The following is a 21828-nucleotide window of genomic DNA, read 5'->3' on the forward strand; positions in this document are numbered from 1 at the left end:
TTGCCACTTTTTGCTTTAGACATGAATTTAATAGGTATCACGAGAAGTCTTTTTTACTCATCTGGATTCTGATGGCAATATTTGAAATAGTGGTGACTGGTGAGGATATGGATTTGGAAATCTAGTAGCATATTTGGCCCACTTGAAAATTGGCAATGAGAAGAGTAGGTGGATTTAGCAAAAGAAAAGGAAAAAGAAAAAACGTAGGTATTATTTTCTTTGAATATTTGAGAGTATTTGTTATTGAATTAATTAATGTTGTATTCTTTTATTTATTTATTTATTTTTATATATTTATATATGGGTAGTAAAAATATATATAAATCAGAAAAACATGAAGTGCACTGGAGTAAACAATTAATTACAAAATGTTTCATAAACCAACAATAGAAAATAAAGAAAGAATCCTTGAGGTTGACAATCAATCTAATAACGTCGAAAAAGAAAAACTTGAGGTCAGACATAAAACTCTTGGTGTTTTCAAAACGCCTGCTATTCATTTCCATCCAGATGTACCACGTCAAGAAATGAGGGATAACCATTTAAACATGATCATTTTGATGACAGCCAATTTGACCTTGCCAATAAACTAAAAGCTAAACAATAGATTCTGGTATCACCCAATTAACTTCAAATAAACCCAAAATCATGGACCGTAAGTCTAAAGCAATAAAGCAATGTAGTAAAAAGTGATCAACAGATTCACCATTATATTTGCGCATATAAGTTATAACACTATTACCTTTGCTGCTTTGCACATATAACAATTTAATTAACTAATGTTGTATTCTGCGCTTCAGTCCTATTACATTATAATTTTTCATTCTTCTGTTATCATATTTAGGATTCATTATCTATTGCATAATTCGGATTTTTCCTCTTCTGGACTTTGGATGAGTTACTCACTAGGTTGTGAATTTATTTGACTGTTTGACTATTTTTTCAGAATAATTTATGTTCCAAGTATGGACATATGGGGATATATGTTGATGTGGGTTCTTTCAATACCAAGTTGTCAAGTGTATTAAACAACGAAAATTGGATGTGAAAACTTGCGAGGCGAGAAGCTCTAGCCTTTATCCAGAGCAAGCTTCCTTAGGTTCCCATTGGGGAGTATGATAAAATCACATGGGTCTCCTCCAAGACTAGTACCTATCTGGCTATCTTTGTACAAACACTTGGGAGCCAACTCGATACAAAGCACCTATAGTTTGCTAGTGGATACTAACATGGTTCTCAAAGGCTATTCTTAGACGTGCCTTCATAGTTCATATACTTGACCACCAAAGATAGACTAAGAAGCTTTAGTTACATGGGGGAATCCTTTATGCCTACAAATGGCCATTTATTTTTATCGAATTACTGTATTTTTCTTTCCTCATTCTGCCAAATGGCATAGAATGAGAACAAACTATTAGATAAATATTATAGAGTGAATAAGAAATTGACTCATAATGTGTCCACTTAAACATGATATTGAAGTGATGAGAATCTTTGAGTCCCACATAAGAAATAATAAAGAATATGAGTTTTTGGTTGGATATTGGGTTGGGCCTTAAGCATGTGTGGACTAGGCCAACTCATCCAATTAATAATAATATTTTATTATTTTATTTTTTGAGCTAGTAACTCTGTATGCAATAGTTATTTCTAAAACAGTATGTCTGTTCAGTAACGTATATTTTCATAGTCCCTCATTTATGAAAAATAACTTTTTGAGAAACTCTCTCAAAAAGAAAATTTTTGTGCATTCATTTGAGTCAAAGAGAGAGAAAGAGACATAGAGTAGTTCACAGAGCACGGACTTTGTGTGCTTCTTCTCCTTGCTATAGATCATTTTATCATGGGAGGCAGACGTCTATGAGTCTCAAAGCATCACAGATCGTGTGAGGGGTGAAATCTGCTTTAAGGAGATTGTGTCAAACACAAGACTTGATCTAAATCATTTATCCTTCACGCATTTGATCTATGAGTTTTTAATTATTTGCAAATTTCTTCTTATATATATACAATATTTATTTATTGCTTTTGTCTATCACATCTATTTGTGTTATTGCTTATATTTAGATTTGTATGTTGTTCCTTTTGGTTAATCACAAAAGTAAATTGTTTTTTTTTTTTTTTTTTGAGAGGGTAAATTGTTAAAATATATTCAACACAAACTTGTGTGTATAAACAATATGCCGCTAAATTACTACAGGAATTCGCTTAACGGTTTATCCAATGCACTTGATTGAAAACAATCAACTCTTCAACCATCCCAAGTCAAAGATGCACTCATAACAGAAAAAACTACTCCATCCATAACGCAAACTTTTTGAAAATTGGATTAAAAAAAATAATATCAAACAAGCTTATTGAAAAAATTGAGTATTACGCAAAACCCAAAAATAACTTTCCACCCATAATGCAAAGCACTAGCCTTTTAAATTCTTATTCAGTATCCCAATTCAAATACGTAGTGTCCATTTGGGAACAACTTATTTAGTCGAAACTAAAAACTTTATGTTGAAAGTACAGTAGATAAAGGTAAAAGTTAACTAAAATTGTACAAAGAGACTCATAAATAGTACCAAAAAGTGCAGTGAAACTCATGAATAGTAGCAAAAATAAATTGAAATTGCAAATAAGCTAAAATTTTCAACTTGTCCCAAACAGACACGTAGTCAACTCTGCCACCATCCCAAACCAAAGATGCACCTAGATTCGACAAATGGATTGGATTTGGGTTGGGTTTATCGGGTTATATATCAAATTTAATTCAGGTTAGAAACTCGTATTTATTCATATGTAGATAATAATAATAATGATTTTTTCTTCTTCCTTTCAATACAAATAAGAGACCAAATAACAAATCGCTCAAAAATAAAATTTATAATACTTAAATTTTTAAGTTTACACAATCTATAGTTGACTAATGATTTCACCACCATAAAAGAACGGAAAACCAAGACTAAATGTCATGGACCAAAAAAATTTTTTAGGTGTGGTATATCATGATTTTCATCACTATAAATACTAAATGTGCATGTAAAATTGCGAAGAATGAATATATTGTATTCTCCCATTGGAATCTGATATGTGACAAAAAAAAAAAAAAAAACTTTATAAATGGATTACGTTCAAGTTGATCTAACTAACCCAGAGTTAAGAAGGTTGGGTACGGGATGACCAGTTTTTTAATTTGTGCGATTAAAAAAAATCCCAAGTCGGTTGAGTATTTTTCTTCGAGTTTAGTTTGGGTTATCGAGTGTGAGTCCAATATTGCCACGTCCAGATGCACCTATGCACTCTACTCCCAAATCAAAGACACACTCAACTCCATCACCACTAAGGGGAGAGAGAAAGGGAGAGGGTGACAAAAAAGAGATAATTGTATAAACTTTTCCGGGCGAAAGGGCATTTACGTGGCCAAATTTTGTCCTTATGATAAATATATGCATAAATTTTAATTAAAAATTGTTATTACTAAAAATGTGCAGTGTAATAGTGTATAATTAAGCAGGTTGGTTAATTGACAAGTTTTTGTTAAGACACCAATTGATTTTTTGTGTAAGCTTTATGTCAATAGATTTTACTAATTGGGCTAGTTAGAATCCATAGTTGAGCAGGATTTTAATGCTCCATAAAAAATGCCAATTTTAAATGATTTGCCACTCAAAATATGAAATACTAACCCTTAAATTTATTTATTTATGATTTTTTTTAAGAAAATGATGAAATTTTGTTATTAATTCATAATAGTCAAAGTTGTACTCATGATTATCAAAATCACGATCTTGGATCTTATAATCCTAAGATCTTACGATCCTACCCCATAAAAATGATCTAGATTAGTGTAGAATCTCGTATGGGGTAGGATCCTTATGATCCTAGATGATGGAATATAAGATCCTACGATCTCCAAGGGATCCTATCCTATAAAATCAATTTGAATCGGTGTTTATCATTCATTAACTGATGCATCTGGTTAGGTTTAGTATTCTAATTATTTGCTTAGATTATGGCATTATAGAATGTTGATAGTTATTTTGATATTTGGTGGCTAATTAAACATTTTTTAAACTTTTGGATACATTATGTTAAAACATTTTTTTTTTTTTTAAGAATCACATTATATTAAAACTTAAGTATATTTGTTTTGTTAGTATATATGTAATGATATATGATATACAAGTTATATCATATTGATGCAGTTTTTTTATATGGATAAATTCATAATTTAGGTGATTATTCAAATATACAAAGTTACAATAAATGTTTTTTTTTTTTGTGTGTGTGTTAAGTTATAGAATACATAGAATCTTACTATTCACATTTTGATAATCTTATCCATGATCCACCTACTTTTTAAGATTTTAAGTAGGGAGATGTTAACGAATGCCCTAAGAGCATTGGCTTATGAACTATTTTTAGAAATATATTTATTAGAAAATGATAAAATAAATAATTTTTTGATAGTTTTTTATATTTCCCATGAAAATGGTATTAAAACTTTTTTAATATATTTTATTAACAATTACCCTAAATGCACCTATTAACATGATTAAAGTAAGTAATATCTCGGTTTTGACAATCTTGGTTGTGCCTCCAAAAGTACAAAAAGCATATCAGTAGGGACTCTTCCAAATTCCCAAACATACAATCCTTTAACTTTAACATCATGGGCTTTCTTAGGTCCTAGCTAAATTGGGAGAAGTTATACCCTGCATCGGGTATATGCTTCTCCTCTCTCACAATTAATGGGTCCCACTCTTTAGTGGGACCCACTAATTGTGAGAGAGAGAAAATATATACCCGATGCAAGGTATATTTTTCCCTAAACTGGAGAGCATCATCTATTCCCAATTTCCCTTCTTTTTGCATAGTTAGAGCATTCACATCAAAGATGTGAAAAATGATAAATCCTGATTTTAGCTCTCATCCTCTACAGTTTAGTGTCATCTTTGACACCCTACTGTAGCAACAATCTCATTTAAAAAAATATATATTATATTTCTCTCTCTTCTCTCAATAATAAAATATTTTTGCTCTCTCCCCTTTTCTCTCAATCTAGCTTCTCTCTTTTTTCCATCTCCCTATCTTTTTCTTTTTCCTTCTCTCCAATCTCCAACATGTCTCTTCTTCTCTCTTTTTTTCCTTCTTTCTCTTTTCTTTTTCTTCTCTCTAGTGCCTATCTACTCCCTCTTTTTGGGTCATTCTTGGCATTTTTGGGTTGAGGTTAGAGAGGCTGTGGTAGCCGGTGGGTGGTGTTTGTTTTTGTGGATGGCTGAAATCGAGCTGGGATTGAGATCGGGCTGGTTTGGTTCTAACAAAGGAGTAGAGGAGCGTGGTTCAATCTCTCTCTCTCTCTCTCTATATATATATGTGTGTGTGTGTGTGTGTGTGTGTGTTTTTTTTTTTTTTCATTGATGTTTAGGGGTTTGTTTGGTTGCTGAGAAAATTAGGAAATTGATTGTTGTTGCTTGAAGTTAATCTAAAATAAAGGGCTGTCAATTTGATGGTTTGTGGCGAGGGGTTTGACAGATTGTGGGTGGTGGAGATGGTGAATGATGGGTTGTGAGGGTGAGCATCAGATTGTACAAAAAGAGAGAGGGAGAGAGAGTGACAGAAAGGGGAGAGAGAGAAATCAATAAAAAAAAATGAATAGTTTTTAACTGAGACATGAAAATAAAACTTTTGTTATTGGATAAATGGTAAAGTGAGTTGTTAAAATAGGTAAAGTAGTGTTTTGAGATATTAAGTGTCCGTTTGGCACGATTAATTTTGCCAACTTATTTTACTATTCAACTTATTTTTATTAATATTCCTAGACTCCACTACACTTTTTGGTACTATTCATGGGTCCTACTATACTATCTTAGCTAACTTTTATCTTTACCTACAGTATTTTCAATTAAAAGTTTTCAGTTTCAATAAAATAAGCGAATATTAAACAAACCCTAAATGCTAAAAATTTTTAAATTTTTTGATGTGAATGCTTTTATACACTATGTTAGATATATGCTTTTTATCTCTCACAATTAGTGGGCCTTAGACCTTGGTGGGACCACCATTTGTGAGAGAAAGAAAATATATACCCGGTTATATAGGCGTCGTTTGGTCACCATGTTTAAACACTAGTGTTCAGTGTTTAAACACTGAACACTAGTGTCCAAAAACAAAAAAAAAAAAAAAAATGTGTTTGGTGTACCAGTCCTGTTCCCTTGTTATTTGGAAAACATTATTCAAAAACCAATGTTATAAAACCCATTTTTGAAATCACCTCCGGACAGTTTTTAAACAACAAATACTAGTGCTCAGTGGTAATTCCGTAATTATATTAAACAACAAACACTAGTACTTAGGTCAGCTTTTTCGTACTTTGGTAAGTTTTTTTTAAAATGTTTTGGTCAGCCATATTCTCTCTCCTGATTTATGGGCCCACCATGTTCTCTCTCCTGATTTAAAATATATTTATTTTATACTTTGGTCAGCTTTTTTTATCATTCAAAACACATATACCAAACATATATTTTATATTTTTTGAACACTGGAAAATGTTATTTAAATCATGATACCAAACACTTTTTTTTTTCTTCATATTCACACTAAAAACATGTTTTTATACAACACTTTTTAAACCACAGCTTTTACATCTTTTTAAAGAACAAATTTTGAAAACTATGACCAAATGGACCCATACTTTCCCCTAAACTAGAGAGCATCATCTGTTCCCATTTTCCCCTAAACTGGAGAGCATTTCTTCAAGTTCTGTTCAGCCCACTCGAAAAATGTTAGATTATCTTCCAAACGAGGTCATCATCGATATCCCGAAGAGACTCCCTACAGATTCACTCATCAGATGCAGATGCGTTTGCAAGTCATGGTACTCTCTAATCTCCATTCCTCATTTCATCACCACCCACCTTAATTTTAAGGCGTAAATGCTCTTTTCGTCCCTACATTTTGGGGTCATTTCTATTTTGGTCCCTACGTTTCTATTTTACCACTTTTAGTCCTTAATCCAATTAACGCTTGTTATTTTAGTTCTTTCCGTCACTCAACTAACAGAAAAAGCTGACGTGGCAAACAGAGTGCACTGTTGATACAGTAAATACTGACGTGGTGAATAAAAAAAATTTTATTTATTATTTAATAAATGCCAAGTCAGCATAAAATAATTAAATAATAATAATAAATGCCACCTCAGATCCATGTCAGTTTAGAATTTTAAATTTTAATTGATCAATTTAAAAAAAAAAATAGAATTAAAAATAAAAAACACATGAATTTAGATCTAACATCCTCTTCATCATGAACACAGAAGAGCACAACCCAGAAAAAATCATACAAACCCAGAAAATCAAACACAAAGAACACAAGAAAATCAAACTCAGAAAAATCATAAACGAATATTGTACAAAACAAAATCAATCCACATATATACATAAACCAAATTAAAAAAATAAAAAATAAAACTTGAATTTAGATCTGGTAATTCGTTGGTTTCTCCATCTTCATCTCTCTCTCTCAAACACAAAAAAGAAACAAAACAAATCTAAAGTTAGGCTTTGAATCTAACAGCAACCCATGAATACAACAATTACAACTAAATCTGAACAAGGTGGAAACCCAGATCAGCAAAATCATAACCCACAATTACATAGACAAAATTTCAGAACTCAAACCCAAAACTTAACCCAGTTTTTTTTCACTACTCCATTTCCTCAATGCCCCACTTTCTCTCTCTCTTCATTCACCATGAACCGTAGAATTAGAGCATCTACCAAACCCTTCTCCTCTTCCTCTCCAACCAGATCTGAGCCTTTCCACTTCCACAAGTACCTTAAACCAGGCGCCCTAGCCCAAATCCGTGACTCCCGAATCACCACCCACCGACTCAACTCACTCTACCTCCTCTCCTCCTCCATCTCTCTCCACCGCACGTCATCTCCACCGTCCTCCAATGCTACCGCTCAACAAACTCCGGTCAACGCCTTCACCGACGATATCCCCTGCTTCTTCGGCAGGATCTACAGCTCGCGCTGTCCCCAGAGGAAGAAGCTCGTGGCGGCCAAGTCTGTGCTTTTCCTCAACCCGATCCTTAACTCGGTCCAGGACTCGCCCGATTCGCTCAGTAATGACATTCTCCTCGCTCACTGAAATGGATTACTTCGATTCTTAGTCAAAGATTTTTCATGTTGTAGAGAGGGTTCTATATGTAGTTGTTTCTACTTTGTTCAATTATGTGAAAAAAATTTTGGGTTTGGGTTCTGAAATTTTGTCTATGTAATTGTGGGTTATGATTTTGTTGATTTGGGTTTCCACCTTGTTCAGATTTGGTTGTAATTGTTGTATTCATGGGTTGCTGTTAGATTCAAAGCCCAACTTTAGATTTGTTTTGTTTCTTTTCTGTGTTTGAGAGAGAAAGAGATGAAGATGGAGAAACCAACGAATTACCAGATCTGAATTCAAGTTTTATTTATTTATTAATTTGGTTTATGTATATATGTGGATTGATTTTGTTTTGTACAATATTCATTTATGATTAATCTGAGTTTGATTTTTTTTGTGTTCTTTGTGTTTGATATTCTAGGTTTGTATGATTTTTTCTGGGTTGTGCTCTTCTGTGTTCTTGATGATGAAGAGGATGTTAGATCTAAATTCATGTGTTTTTTATTTTTAATTTTGTTTTTTTATTTTTTTAAAAAATTGATCAATTAAAATTTAAAATTCTAATCTGACATGGATTTAAGGTGGCATTTATTATTATTTTATGCTGACTTAGCATTTACAATAAAATCCCACAAAATACAAGGAAATAAATTAAAGCAATTACAATACTTTTTTTTTTTTATGGAATAAAGCCAACATAAAATATAGTTGTAAATCAAAATTTTATAATATCTCAAGAAGTAAAGAAACAAGAATGAAAAGAAGGGGGAAGCTTTTGTAAAAGTTTTTATAAAAAGTTTAGTTAGTTCTTGTTAATACCAAGTTTAGGCTTGGTATTAACATGCCGGTTATGGTCACAAATCCAGGTATTGAGTTTGGGACGTGACAAAAGTAAGTAATATCTTGATTTTGACAATTTTGGTTGTACCTCCAAAAGTACAAAAAGCAAATCAATAGGGATTCCTCCAAATCCCCAAACATACAACCTTTAACTTTAACATCACGGGCTTTCTTGGGTCTTGGCTAAATTGGGAGAAGTTATACCCTGCATCGGGTATATGCTTCTCCTTTTTCACAATTAGTGGGTCCCATTGAGTGGGACCCACTAGTTGTGAGAGAGAGAAAATATATACCTGGTGCAGGGTATATTTTTCCCTAAACTAGAGAGCATCATCTATTTCCAATTTCCCTTCTTTTTACATAGTTAGAGTATTCACATCAAAGATATGAAAAATGATAAATCATAATATTAGCTCCCATCCCCTTAAAATGTCATCCACATCAAGGTTGATATTCTTAAAAGTTTTGACATCTTTGCTACAGTCTAGTGTCATCTTTGACACCCTACTGTAGCAATGATCTCATTAAAAAAAAAAAAAAAGATTTCTCTCTCTTCTCTCGATAATAAAATATATTTTCTCTCTCCCTCTTTTCTCTTAATCTGGCTTCTCTCTTTTTTCTATCTCTCTATCTTTTTCTTTTTCCTTCTCTCCAATCTCCAACACCTCTATTCTTCTATCTTTTTTTTTTTTTTTAGTGCCTCTCTACTCCATCTTTTTGGGTCATTCTTGGCATTTTTGGGTCACCGTTCTTGGCGTTTTTGGGTTGATGTCAAAGAGGCTGTGATGGCTGGTGGATGGTGGTTGTTTTTGTGGATGGTTGAAATCAGGTTGGGGTTGAGATCGGGTTGGTTCGGTTCTAGCAAATGAGCAAAGGAGTGTGGTTTGATCTCTCTCTCTCTCTCTCTCTCTCTATGTGAGCATTTGGGGTGGGCGTCTAGGCGTCTGCGTTTTCAGTTTGCGTTTTCAGAAATTTTTTTTCCCCTGTGCGTGAACAGTAACATCACATGGGTTCACTATGCAGGGGACAAAAATTACTGTTTATACACTGTTTATCACTGTAGCAGCACTATTCATACATTAAAAAATATTAAAAATGGGTCCCACGGCACTATTCACATATTTAAAAATTATTTTGTTATAGTGTTTTCAGTTTTAGTAACAATAAGTTCAATCCAAAAGGACCCTATATATATATATATATATATATATATTGGTTTCATTGATGTTTGTGGGTTTGTTTGGTTGCTGAGAAAATCAGGAAAATTGATTGTTGTTGCTTGAAGTTAATCTAAAATAAAGGGTTGTCAATTTGGTGGTTTGCAGTGGGGGGTTTGATAGATTATGGGTGGTGGAGATGGTGAATTGTGGGTTGTGAGGGTGGGCATCAGATCATACAAAAAGAGAGGGAGAGAGAGTGACAGAAAGGGGGAAGAGAGAGAGATCAATAAAAAAATGAATAGTTTTTAATTGACATGTGAAAATAAAATCCTTGTTATAAGATAAATTGTAAACTAAGTTGTTAAAATAGGTAAAATAGTGTTTTAATATGATAAATACTAAAAATTTTAAAACTTTTGATGCAAATGCTTTTATACACTGCATCATGTATATGTTTTTTCTTCAATCTAAAAACAAATAAAAAAAGTATATTTTTTTCTCTCCCAAAATTAGTGGGCCTTACTCCTTAAGAGAGACCCACCATCTATTCCCATTTTCCCCTAAACTGGAGAGCATTTCTTCAAGTTCTGTTCCGCCGCAGCCCACTCGAAAAATGTCAGACTATCTTCCAAACGAGGTCATCATCGATATCTTGAAGAGACTGCCTGCGGATTCACTCATCAGATGCAGATGCGTTTGCAAGTCATGGTACTCTCTAATCTCCACTCCTCATTTCATCACCAACCACCTTAATTTTAATCTTTCCAAACCCAAAACCCAACACCAACTTCTCTTTCGCCATTACGACCATAATCTCCACAAACACCGCATCACTCTGCATTCCTCCAATGACCCATTTCCTCGCAACCATTTCTCCAAGTACCTTAAATATAGCTTCCTAGCCATTCATATAAGTCACCTTTGTCTCGACCGCGAAGTAGAAGATAAAGGCGGTTTCTTCGCATACCCATCAGATTTCGTTGAGTTAGATTGCTCATACGAACGCATCAACCCAATTTCAACAATTGTAGGCTCATCTAACGGCTTACTTTGTCTCACACATCGAGATCGAAACGATTCCCAATATCAACATCTCTATGTTCTCTGGAACCCTTCTATTCATAAAGCGATTTTCCTTCCGGAACCTGACTTCAGATTAAATTCTAACCGTCACTATGCACTTTCTCACGGGTTTGGATATGATCCTGCAACTGATGATTATAAATTGGTGAGGGTTGTGTACGTTGATGGCAGTGTTCCGCCTCAGGTTGAGATGTACACCCTTCGCAGTGGCGGGTGGCGATACCTTACTGCCTCCGGTCCTGCCAATGTAATTGCTGACCGGACCTTATCGGTTTTCATGAATGGAGTGGTTCACTGGCTGGCTCAAACTTCAAATGGTGAAGGAAATATTCGAAATTTGATTGTGGTGTTTGATATTGGACATGAGGTATTTGATGAAATGCCTGTGCCTAAGAGTTTGGAAGGGATGGAACATTTGAACATGGAAGTTGCTGTGGTTGATGGGTTGCTTGCGCTTGTCCCGTGTAATGGAAATGAGGGGGAGGAATCTTATAGCATTTGGGTGATGAGAGAGTATGGAGTAGTGGAATCTTGGACTAAGATATTGGATATTGACGTTGGAGTAGGATTAAGGAGGGTGGTAGGTTTTACAAAGAATGGTGAAGTTCTAGTGGTAAAGGATGAAAATTTGCTTTCTTATGAACCTAGTAGCCAAGAAATTTTCAATCCTCACATTCGAAGTCGAACTGAGTCCTTTTATTTGAATACTTATGTGGAGAGCCTTGTTTTGCTGAATGGAGCAGGTGGAGAGTGAGAAGGCAGGTTAATTCGTCTAGTGTTTGTGAGGTAAGATACATGAAACTAGTTTTAAATATAATGCTAATTTTACACTAATGCAGAATGCTAATTAATCAAATTGCCGCCTAGTTACTCCTGCCTCTTTTTTGTAGTGAACCTTCAGGGTGCAGCATATACATATTTACATTCCTCAATCAGAATGCTTAAGTAATGCTAACATTGTGGTTATCCAATATCTCACACTGTTTACTTTATTTGCATGATAGGGCAAATTGATCAGCTGTGACTAAGCATGAAATGATGAAAAGGTAACCTATTGATAATAGACTGCAGTGGTTTATGGTTTATTGGATTTGCTTAAACTCTTCTCATGTTATATATAGAACTGTATCAATTTTTATTTATTTTATTTTATGAGAAAGAGTTGTATCAAAACTCCAAAGTAAATAAATCAAATATATCATCTAAGTTCATTTTTGTTAGCAGAAGTTGATAATGAGTTATATATATCTCAAATGACACTCCTTGTCCTTAAAAAAGAAAGGTGGAGGGTGTACTCAGATTCAATACCACCGTATAACTTACCAAAAAATATGAGGAAAAAAAAAAAGCCGCACTTAATTTGTTTCACCTATGTGCCTTTGTATTCCTAGTTGAAGTTAATGAATCATGCTTTGCTCATGTTGGAATTTTTAGGTTAATTCTTGTTTATTTCTAAATTCTATAGAGTATGCTTGTGAAGTTATTGCTCCTACCTGTCACTTTTTTCTTTAGACATGAATTTAAGCATCTCAAAATTTAATTTGTTTTGATCCATCTGGATTCTGATGGCAATATTTAGACTGTGTTTGGATTGCGCGTTTGCGCGTCCACGTTTTTTCTTTCTGCGTTTTCCTTTTTCTTTTTTTTTTCCAAAGCCGCAGTTGTTGACCAGGTTTTCTATGAACAGTGCTTCTGTATACTGTTCATGGACCCACAAATTACACTTTTCAATAACTTTTTCATTAAAAATGGGTCCCACGGCATTATTTACACATTTAAAAATAAGCTCAATCCAAACGGACCCTTAGTGCCAGTTTGGATCCAGCTGAAAGTCAAGTCTGCGTTTTGCATTTTACTTTCTTTTTTTTTTTTTTTTTTCCTGCACCGTTTCTGTTTTAGGGGGACAAGAACACTGTTCATACACTGTTGAATACTATTCATATACTGTTTGGCACTATTCACGGGTTAAAAATTATTAAAAATGGGTCTCATAATACTATTCACATATTTAAAAATAATTTTGCTACAGTGTTTTCAGTTTTCAGTTTCAGCAACAATAAGTTCAATTCAAACGGACTCTTCGTCTCATTTAAGGGTGTGGCTTTCCTCTAATACCTTTCTAACTGGACATGTCCTTTTGTTTTAAATATACAATGACAAGTGATAGTGAGTCATAATCTCTACCTTTTATTTAATTAGTGGGTGATGTGACAATCTCTCATTAAAAAAAAAAAATTCATTTTTAAAAAGTACTAGAGGTAAGCCAAACCTCTTATTTAAAATGGCAAATGGGATTTTGGCATCATTTGAAATAATGGTGATTTGTGAGGAATTGGAACCTAGTTATATGGTATATACTTGGCCCATTGGAAAATTGATGGTGAAAATTTGACCTCATCTTAATGTTGGTGGGGATATTGGAAGTTTGGAATTTCTAATGTAATTTTTAAAAAGGTTATTTCAAGATAAATTATGTCTGGCTTTGTGAGCTATTATCACATTAAACTACTTGCTTCTATTAGATTTGTGCTCCTAATAATTGAGAGTTTTTATATTTTATTTTATTTTTTAATTTTTAATTTTTATTTATTTATTGAGTTTAATTATTAACATCGTATTTTGAACCTCTGCATTCTCATTTTTCATTCTTCTATTGTCAATTGTCAATTTTCAATTTGATAATTTGATAATATGGGGGGAGGGGATTTGAACTTGGTTATATCCTAATAAATGAGAGCATGTCATGTCATTGAACTACAAGGTCCTTGACGTCTTCTGTTATCATGTCAAAGATTCATTATCTATTGTGTAATTTTGATCTTCATCTTGTGAACTATGGATTAGTTACTAAGTTAATCGAAGCTAGAGAATGGGAAAAAAGTTGTAGGCTAAGCCATTTGAAGATTGGTTGTATTATGTTAAGATTTAGAGATGAATTACGATAGGTAACATGTTAGCATATTTTAATTTTGAGCCATGATGGTTTATAATCTAACTATTTATGATTCCTCTTATAAGGAAGGATATACACTTCGTCATCTTTAAGCTTTTATGGATACAAAAACTGACTTGCGCTCAAGTAGAAAATTTTTCTAGTTTACCTAACACCCAGATAATTCTTCTTTTTTGTTATTTTCAACTTCAGAGGCAATTTTTCTTTTTGAAAATCTCATTCAATCTATTTGATTCATCCAAACATATACCCAATGCCTCTTATTTAAGTTTAACCCTTTTTATCTCTTCCTAGAATATCTTAGCAATTTTCAAAGATTTAGGTAATTTTTTACGAACAGTTTCACATACATCAATTAAATCTATAGAATCATTTGTCTTTTTTATTTAAATTTTTGCAACCATGAGTAGTAAGGTCCTTAAAACTATCCATGACATTAAGGATCATGGATCACACTCAAAACAAATAGTCATATCAAAGTGTATCTGCTCTGATAACAATTGCTAAGGTTTTTTTAGACTCGTGCTTGATTTTACAACAGAATTAATTAACTTTAAATAATTAACCAGTTATGAATTTAGATTAATTTCCAGGTTAATTGCCATAGATTAAATATGTCCCCAATAAAGCAATAAAATAGTAAATTATGTGGAAATAACAAAAGACCACAGCTTTGAATCCACACGCAGTGTAGTACTTACTAACATGACCACACGCAGCTATGAATCCACAGAGTCTTTTACTATAAAATTGTATTACACGAATTCTCCACTTATGAGTCCAAGAAAAACTCTTGAAGGTTTAAACTAGCAACTTTGATAAAGATTGGATTGCTTTATGGCTTCAAACAAGATCTACATTGTGGTAGCAATAACTTCATGTTGATTTTTCTCTATTTTCTCTTGAACTCTAACATGTTGAATAGGTGGAGGTTCAGATTTACACTCTAAAAAGTTTAGGGTTTTTGCTTCTCTAACCTCTTCATAAGTCATTCTTAATGGGCCTTCATATAGGCTCTCCATTAAGGTTACAAAAACCCGTGTGTACAACCGACTAAATAAATTACGTTAGATCTGAAAATCTAAATTTGTGATTCTTGATCAGTTGGACTTGAAGATTCTTGGTTTTCTTCAACAAATCTTGGGCTTTCGTCTTGGACATATAAATTTAGACTAAAAACTCAAAAAGACTCAAATCTTTTTGTCATGAGTTGCCAACAACTAGTCTGCTGACCTAATTGCTACCATAACCTTCTCTAGACCCTATGAAAGTGGAAGTTTTGTGCATTATATACGACTTAAAAAAAAATTAATAATAATAATCAAAGCTTTATAGCACATCAAAACAAATGTGCCAATCCCATCTCTCTTCACAGCGAAGAAACAAAAGGAGAGAAGGGAATAGTGTGGATAGAGTCGATAACCCAAAGATAATACAAAAGAAGGTACACTATGCGCCAGAGTATTTATAGATCTAGGAACAAAAACAAATTGTCTACAAACACATAGCAAAATAGATCTAAAGTAAGCAAGCAAACCCGAAATGAGACAAGGGAAAGTTGATACATAATCAATAGCTTTTCAAAAATCACAAAATTTTTAACCCGAGGATAGCATGTTCCTTTCACTTTCTTAGAGGAAATCAACTGCATTCCTCCTTATGACGAAGATGAGGTGAAAGAATCTTTTATTGAGGTCTGAGGCTGTGTGAGTGTGTGTACCATTGAATTTTGGACTTTTTCTTCCAGAGTAGTTCTCCTCTCACATATTATCCTGAAGCTTAGATTCTAACTGGTTTTGTTTTTCTACTTCAATATGTTCCAATCATGCTTTTGTAGATTTTGGATCATGCCTTACAACAACCTGATTTTGAGTTGTGAAGTGACTGTTCCTAAAACAATTTTTATTTCAAATACTTAGGCTGCTTTGGTTGCTCTTAACTTGTTTCGTAATTTATAAGCATGAGTTATTTGTACAGACTTTTTCTAAGCTCGAGCTACCACACGACTACTGATGATGTCCCTAGTACAGCCCATTTCAAACTTAAATGGTCTTAGCATGTATTGACTTTCCCCCTCAGCATCCAAGAAAATTGGACTATGCTCTGAAGCTTAAAAGGAACACGCAATAGATTAGCTTTGGGATCCAATCCATTTTTGCTAGTTCTCGATCCAGCCTTTCTTTCATACGAGCTTAACTATGTCATTGTTGGACCAAGTAAAAAGGATCTCCATTGAAACCAAGATCAATGTTCATCCCCATCCACCAAACCTTGATTCCTCCATTTGATGAAGCTGCAAAAGCCTTTCCTCCTCTCTTAATTAAAAGGGGATAGTAGGGTATTGTAATCCCTTATACCCAACCAAGGTCCAGGGAAAGATTTAATGATCTTATTAAGACTAATAAAAAAGGAAGCTTTACTAACTTGATCATGGGGGCGAGTCAACAACCAAGGTTGAAGTGAAGGAAGGGGAAAATATGCAATTCTTCCCGAAAATCCACAACTCTATTGGTTGATCAAACAGGGTTGGTTTTTCAATTACAGTTTTCTTTAATTGTGATTGAAAGAAGGGGATCAGTTGAAACTTGAAAGTTACTACAGGAAAAGTTGGTTCATAGGTTTGATAGTTATGGCAGGGTTAGAGGTTTTCCACAAGATGTGGCTGGATGTTAGAGACGCCTTTGGATTTTTCTTGGGTTTCAATAGAGGATGGGTCAAATAAGGCTTTTCATTGGAAACCACTTCGGCCAGCATAAAGGTTGGACTTTAGGGGAGGAATTGGGCTGGGTTCAGATCGAGCAATTGGAAGTGAGAGCATGGGTTGTAACTTGTAAAGATTTTGGGTTGGTTTGTTTATTTCAAAATTTGGGCCGGCGAGAGGCTTGACTGTAAAAATTATTGGTGGAGAGGATGATTTAGCCCAATATCAACAGTGAATTTGGATTGATTAAATGGGACTTAAATCAGGACTTTGAAACTTGAATGTCTTGGTTTGTCTTTGTCAGTTGAAAAGATTCCAATAGGAGGTCAGGAGAATTTGGTTCAAAATGACAATACTTTCGTCCTTTGTGAGAGGGATTTGGTTGCTATTTAAGCCAACGGGATCCCCTACTTTTAGTTGGGTTTGATTTCATACGCTAGCTTTGGGATTCGGCTCGTGTGTAAGCTAGTTGATTGGAGTGTTAGTGGGGGCTAACTATCGATAGAAGGTGTGCCCACACTAAGATGGTTAGACTGCAAACATGCTTGGAATTTTAAGAAGTTGTTTGGACGACTTGTTTCCATAATTCATAACTCAAAAATGGTGGAATTCATAGCTAGAAGTCCGTTTGATTGCAGCATAACTCATAACTTAATGACATTTTTGTAATTAAACACACATGGGACCCACTAGTCATAACTCAACCACAACTTTTGACCAATCTACCCTTTTTTTTTCCTCCTCTTGGTTTGGTCTTCAATTCTTTCTTCTTCTTTTTATTCTTTTTTTTCTTCTTTCACTGGGTTCGGTCTTCAGTTTTTTTTTTTTTTTTTCATCTTTCACTAGGTTCGGTTTTCAGTTCTTTTTTTTCTTCTTCTTTCATTGGGTTCGGGTTTCTAGGTTTCCTTCTTCCTTTTTTTTTTTTTTTTTTTTTTTTTTTTTTTTTTTCATTGGGTTCGGTGAGTTTGGGTACTTGAAAAAAAAAAAAAAATAGCATTGAGTGATAGGTATAGGGCCCACAAACAATATGAAAAAAATTGAGTGATGAGTAATGAGTGATGGTGCCAAATGGGTAGGGTATTTTAAGTGATGAGTGACAGAAATTGAATGATGAAAATGAGTGACCTAAACAACCTCTTAAGTTTCAACCATTAATATGAAGATGACATGTGTTTCGTCATGTGTAATACACACAACTTATTTGGTTAGTTGGATTAAGTGAGTCATATGCATTTCATATGACAATGACTAATATCATCTTTCTATTGATGGTTGAAACCCAAAATTCCAAATATATTTGAGAAAATTATACTTTATCACCCTAAACTATATCCCCAAATTACATTTTACACTATAAACTTTCTAAATGCTTGGTTAGCACTCTAGACTATAATTCTTGTTACATTTTGCACTTAGATGCCAATTCTGCCATTATCTTAAATAGAAAACTCAATCACATGCAAATCACATGACTCATTTGGGTATTTTGACTTGGTTGTGCCACTTAAGCAAGAGTCATGATCACATGTGATTGAGTAGAATTGAATTTGAGTGCAAAGTATAACACATGCTATAGTTTAGGGTACTAACTTTGCATTTTGAAACTTTAGGGTGTGAAGTATAATTTAAAGTGGTAAAATGTAATTTTCCTAATATGGTTGGAGCTAAAATCTATCCTTTATTAAGGCTGATAGCGCTATCTGGTTTTGGATTTTCAAGATTAAAAATTCCCCTATGATCTATGTTTAAACTTCACACTCTAGCAGTGTGTGGATCTACACATATGTAACATGTTTTTCCTTTATTTAAATATAGGGTAATACTAGGTTAACGTCAAAATCCATATATTTTCACCCTATCAAGCAAACAAGGCTTGCTCAAACTTATTGCACATAATTTCCATTGGCGCGCACCCAAAAAAAAAAGGGCTATCGTCACCAATGACCAAACGTGCTTAAAGAACAAGAACTTCCAAAATTTTAAAAAATAAACAGTCAATTTTGCATAAAGTACATTAATTTGACACTTGTTTTTGATAGTTATTAAGTTTCACATAACAAAGTGTGGATCAAATAGCAAAGTCCCAAGATAATAACCATTTGACCAAAGGTAAGACTCGTCTTTGTACAGTTATAAAGTCAGCACTACCATCACAAGGATCATGGCCCTTTGAATATATACATTTCCCGACACTGTACAAAGCATACACAAGAATTACCCTGAGAGAGAGAGAGAGAGAGAGAGAGGATATGCTATAGCCAAATCTTCAATTTGCTCCAAGAAGAATCAGGGTCCTAGTCTTTGGTTACAGAAATCATCCTCCACCTTATTCCTCACCTATTACTATTAGTCCCTCCTAAAGATATCGATATATTAATTTATCAGTGCATAATAATATGAAACATCATTTGGCGCCTCCATAGTATATATATGTAGCCTATTCTTCTTTATTGTCATCCAGCTTGTTTCTTTCTTTCTTTCTTTCAAGAAATGAAAGACCCATTGTGGACTGCGAAATGAGAGAGTAGTTGAGGAGTGCTTGCTCTATTTTGGTTGCCCTGTTCGAAGGCTATCAAAGAAGAATTATAGTACTCAAAAAACGCATTGGTTCGAAGGTTACCATCCTCATGTCCATTTTGTCCATTTGATTTTGAAGAAAGTGACTCCTTAATGAACGAACCGCATTGTCTTGGTTGGGTTTGGTAGAATACTTTTGACACCACCAACTCCCCATCTTTCTCTTCTTCATTATTACCAAGGTGGTATTGATGCATCACCCAATTTGTTTTTTCAGGCTTTCTTTGTTTCCCATAGTTGGTGTAGAGCACAAGTATCTTCTTATACCCTTTCACCTTCCCACCGACAAAAATTGGCCTTGTCTTTCCTGTTTTGTGCCACCGGGTCTCGCCACCTTCTATGTCTGTGTGCACCTTTCTTCTTTTCCGAGTTCCTGTCGTGTATGCTTTGGAAGGTCGGTGAAAGAAGTGACGGACTAGACCATCTTTGCTTACTCCTGCATTATGCCAATGGAGCATCAAATGAGATTTTAATTTATATACATTAACTATGTGTTTTAATTAACATGAAATCTAGCTAACTGCCAACTTGATATATGCCAATTATTTTCAGTTCTTTTTGAAAGAGTCTTGTTGAAGCCATACATAATGCAAAATGATCAAGGGGAAAAAGAGCGTTCAACAAATGCTTCACTGCCTTTGTCCCTAATAGGGTTAGTTGAAGTGTTTCTTCATTTGTGAAGGCTATGTATATACTACGTGGTTAATTAGTTGGAAGGTTTCTTCATTTCTAGTTGTACATGCCACACAGATGCATTAATGCTAGTTGGAGGGTTTCTTCAAACAAATTAAGAGATGGATTAACTTATTCATCAACATGATTGATTGAATGTGTTCCCATATCTTCTTGAAAGACAGAAAGAGTAGAGGTCTATTCTTTCAAAAAATCATGGTAATATATTCACTATTCGTACTCTAATATGATCTAAGATAAAATATGAGGTCCCTATATATAGGACTGTGCCTAAGGGCTTCAGTAAGAATTCCATTGACTATCAAGAAATTGTACTTAATACCGCTGGGTGTGGAATTCAAACCAGTCTATTTTAATTTGAACCTAAAAGACTGATATCACATAACTCAATTATATAACCGGATAGTTAATCGTTGCTATTCATAACAAAAACAATGAACTACATAAAGTCATCTTAGTTTCATTGTTTTCAAAATTATCATTAAATTGTTTGTTGAGAAAACCAAATGATAACACTATCATATTTTACTTTTATTTTTGCATGGGCTAGATGCACAACACCATGCATTTGCTCAAAATCCTACACCTTAACGTACTGTTCACCTGGCAGCTTCTCTGGGTGGGTGTAACAAATTCCATTCTCTCCTTCAAGTGTGGGGATGAACTCATCGATGAGAGGGTGAAGCTTACAAGCATCAGACTGCACCTTTCCCTCCAAATGCTCAAGAATTTCTTGATCAGTTGGATCAAACTTCACTCCCGCAGGTAGCCCCGGTAAATCATGAATTCCAGCCTATTGTTATTTTTTTTAATAGAGCAAACCAAAAAACATAAAACACATAAAGATCTTATTAAAGTAGAAAGAAAACAATGATATAGCAATAATAAAAAATAAAAAACTTTTGCAAATTTTAAAACCTGCTTATCTTCGCATTTGATCTGATGACCGCATGAAGGACAAGTTCTAATCGGATTGTCTTTGCTTTTTGCGTCAAGAATTGTTTGGTTGTCACCACGCTCATTGCATTGAGTCATTTCCTTGTTTTCCTCTTATGTGCCCATCCCACAATAAAGCTTTTTCTTTCTTGGTTCCACCACTGCTACTCCAAGATAAACAAAATCCTAAGAATAGAGAGAGGAAGAGAGAGAGAAAGGATAATTAAAAGGAAACAAAAGGAATGAAAAGCAAACTTGTCTCTTCTAAAGCCTGCTCCCCTCATGCATGTTATTCTTGAGTGTTGGTAAGGAATTAAATGCTTCCTCTCTTTTTAGTCCTTTACTTTGCATAAATGAATACAGTAGCCCTCTTTCCCTCCTTGTTATTAATTACTAGAGAGAGAGAGAGAGAGAGAGAGGGAAATAAAAAGAGATGAAATCAAAATGAGAATGAAATTGTCAGAAATATAGCAAGTTGAAAAGGAAAGAATAATAAAAAAGTGTAGCTTGGATCTTAAGTTTTGTGGTGCTTGCATATATATACGGAAACTTGTAGAAGAATAAATGTTGTTTTGGGTACTTTTTAATTTGACTAATTAAAGGAAAATTAGATTTGTAAACATGGGTTATAATCTTGAAAACAACCAAAAGTTGGAGAAAGAGTTTGAGTGGCAATGGGGCAACCAAATATCTGTGTGTATGACAGAGAGATTGAGATTTTAGGTCCA

The 21828-nt window shown here is 34.0% G+C and overlaps 2 protein-coding genes across 2 annotated transcripts; one reads left to right on the forward strand and one right to left on the reverse strand.

Moving 5' to 3' along the window:
* The first annotated feature begins 10675 nt into the window (after nt 1–10675).
* On the forward strand, nt 10676–12460 carry LOC115957423 (F-box/kelch-repeat protein At3g23880-like). The gene is made up of 2 exons (XM_031075657.1): nt 10676–12026; nt 12245–12460. Exon 1 carries the CDS (start codon nt 10771–10773, stop codon nt 11992–11994), a length of 1224 nt encoding a protein of 407 aa, XP_030931517.1. The 5' UTR covers nt 10676–10770; the 3' UTR covers nt 11995–12026; nt 12245–12460.
* Nucleotides 12461–18960: 6500 nt separating this feature from the next.
* Nucleotides 18961–21527, reverse strand: LOC115957424 (NAC domain-containing protein 73-like). The gene is made up of 3 exons (XM_031075659.1): nt 21083–21527; nt 20768–20957; nt 18961–19907 (listed from the first exon to the last, which is right to left on the reverse strand). Exons 1-3 carry the CDS (start codon nt 21197–21199, stop codon nt 19378–19380), a joined length of 837 nt encoding a protein of 278 aa, XP_030931519.1. The 5' UTR covers nt 21200–21527; the 3' UTR covers nt 18961–19377.
* Between the last annotated feature and the right edge of the window lie 301 nt (nt 21528–21828).

The sequence above is a fragment of the Quercus lobata genome, chromosome 8 (genome assembly GCF_001633185.2).
Source record: "Quercus lobata isolate SW786 chromosome 8, ValleyOak3.0 Primary Assembly, whole genome shotgun sequence".
NCBI lineage: Eukaryota > Viridiplantae > Streptophyta > Magnoliopsida > Fagales > Fagaceae > Quercus > Quercus lobata.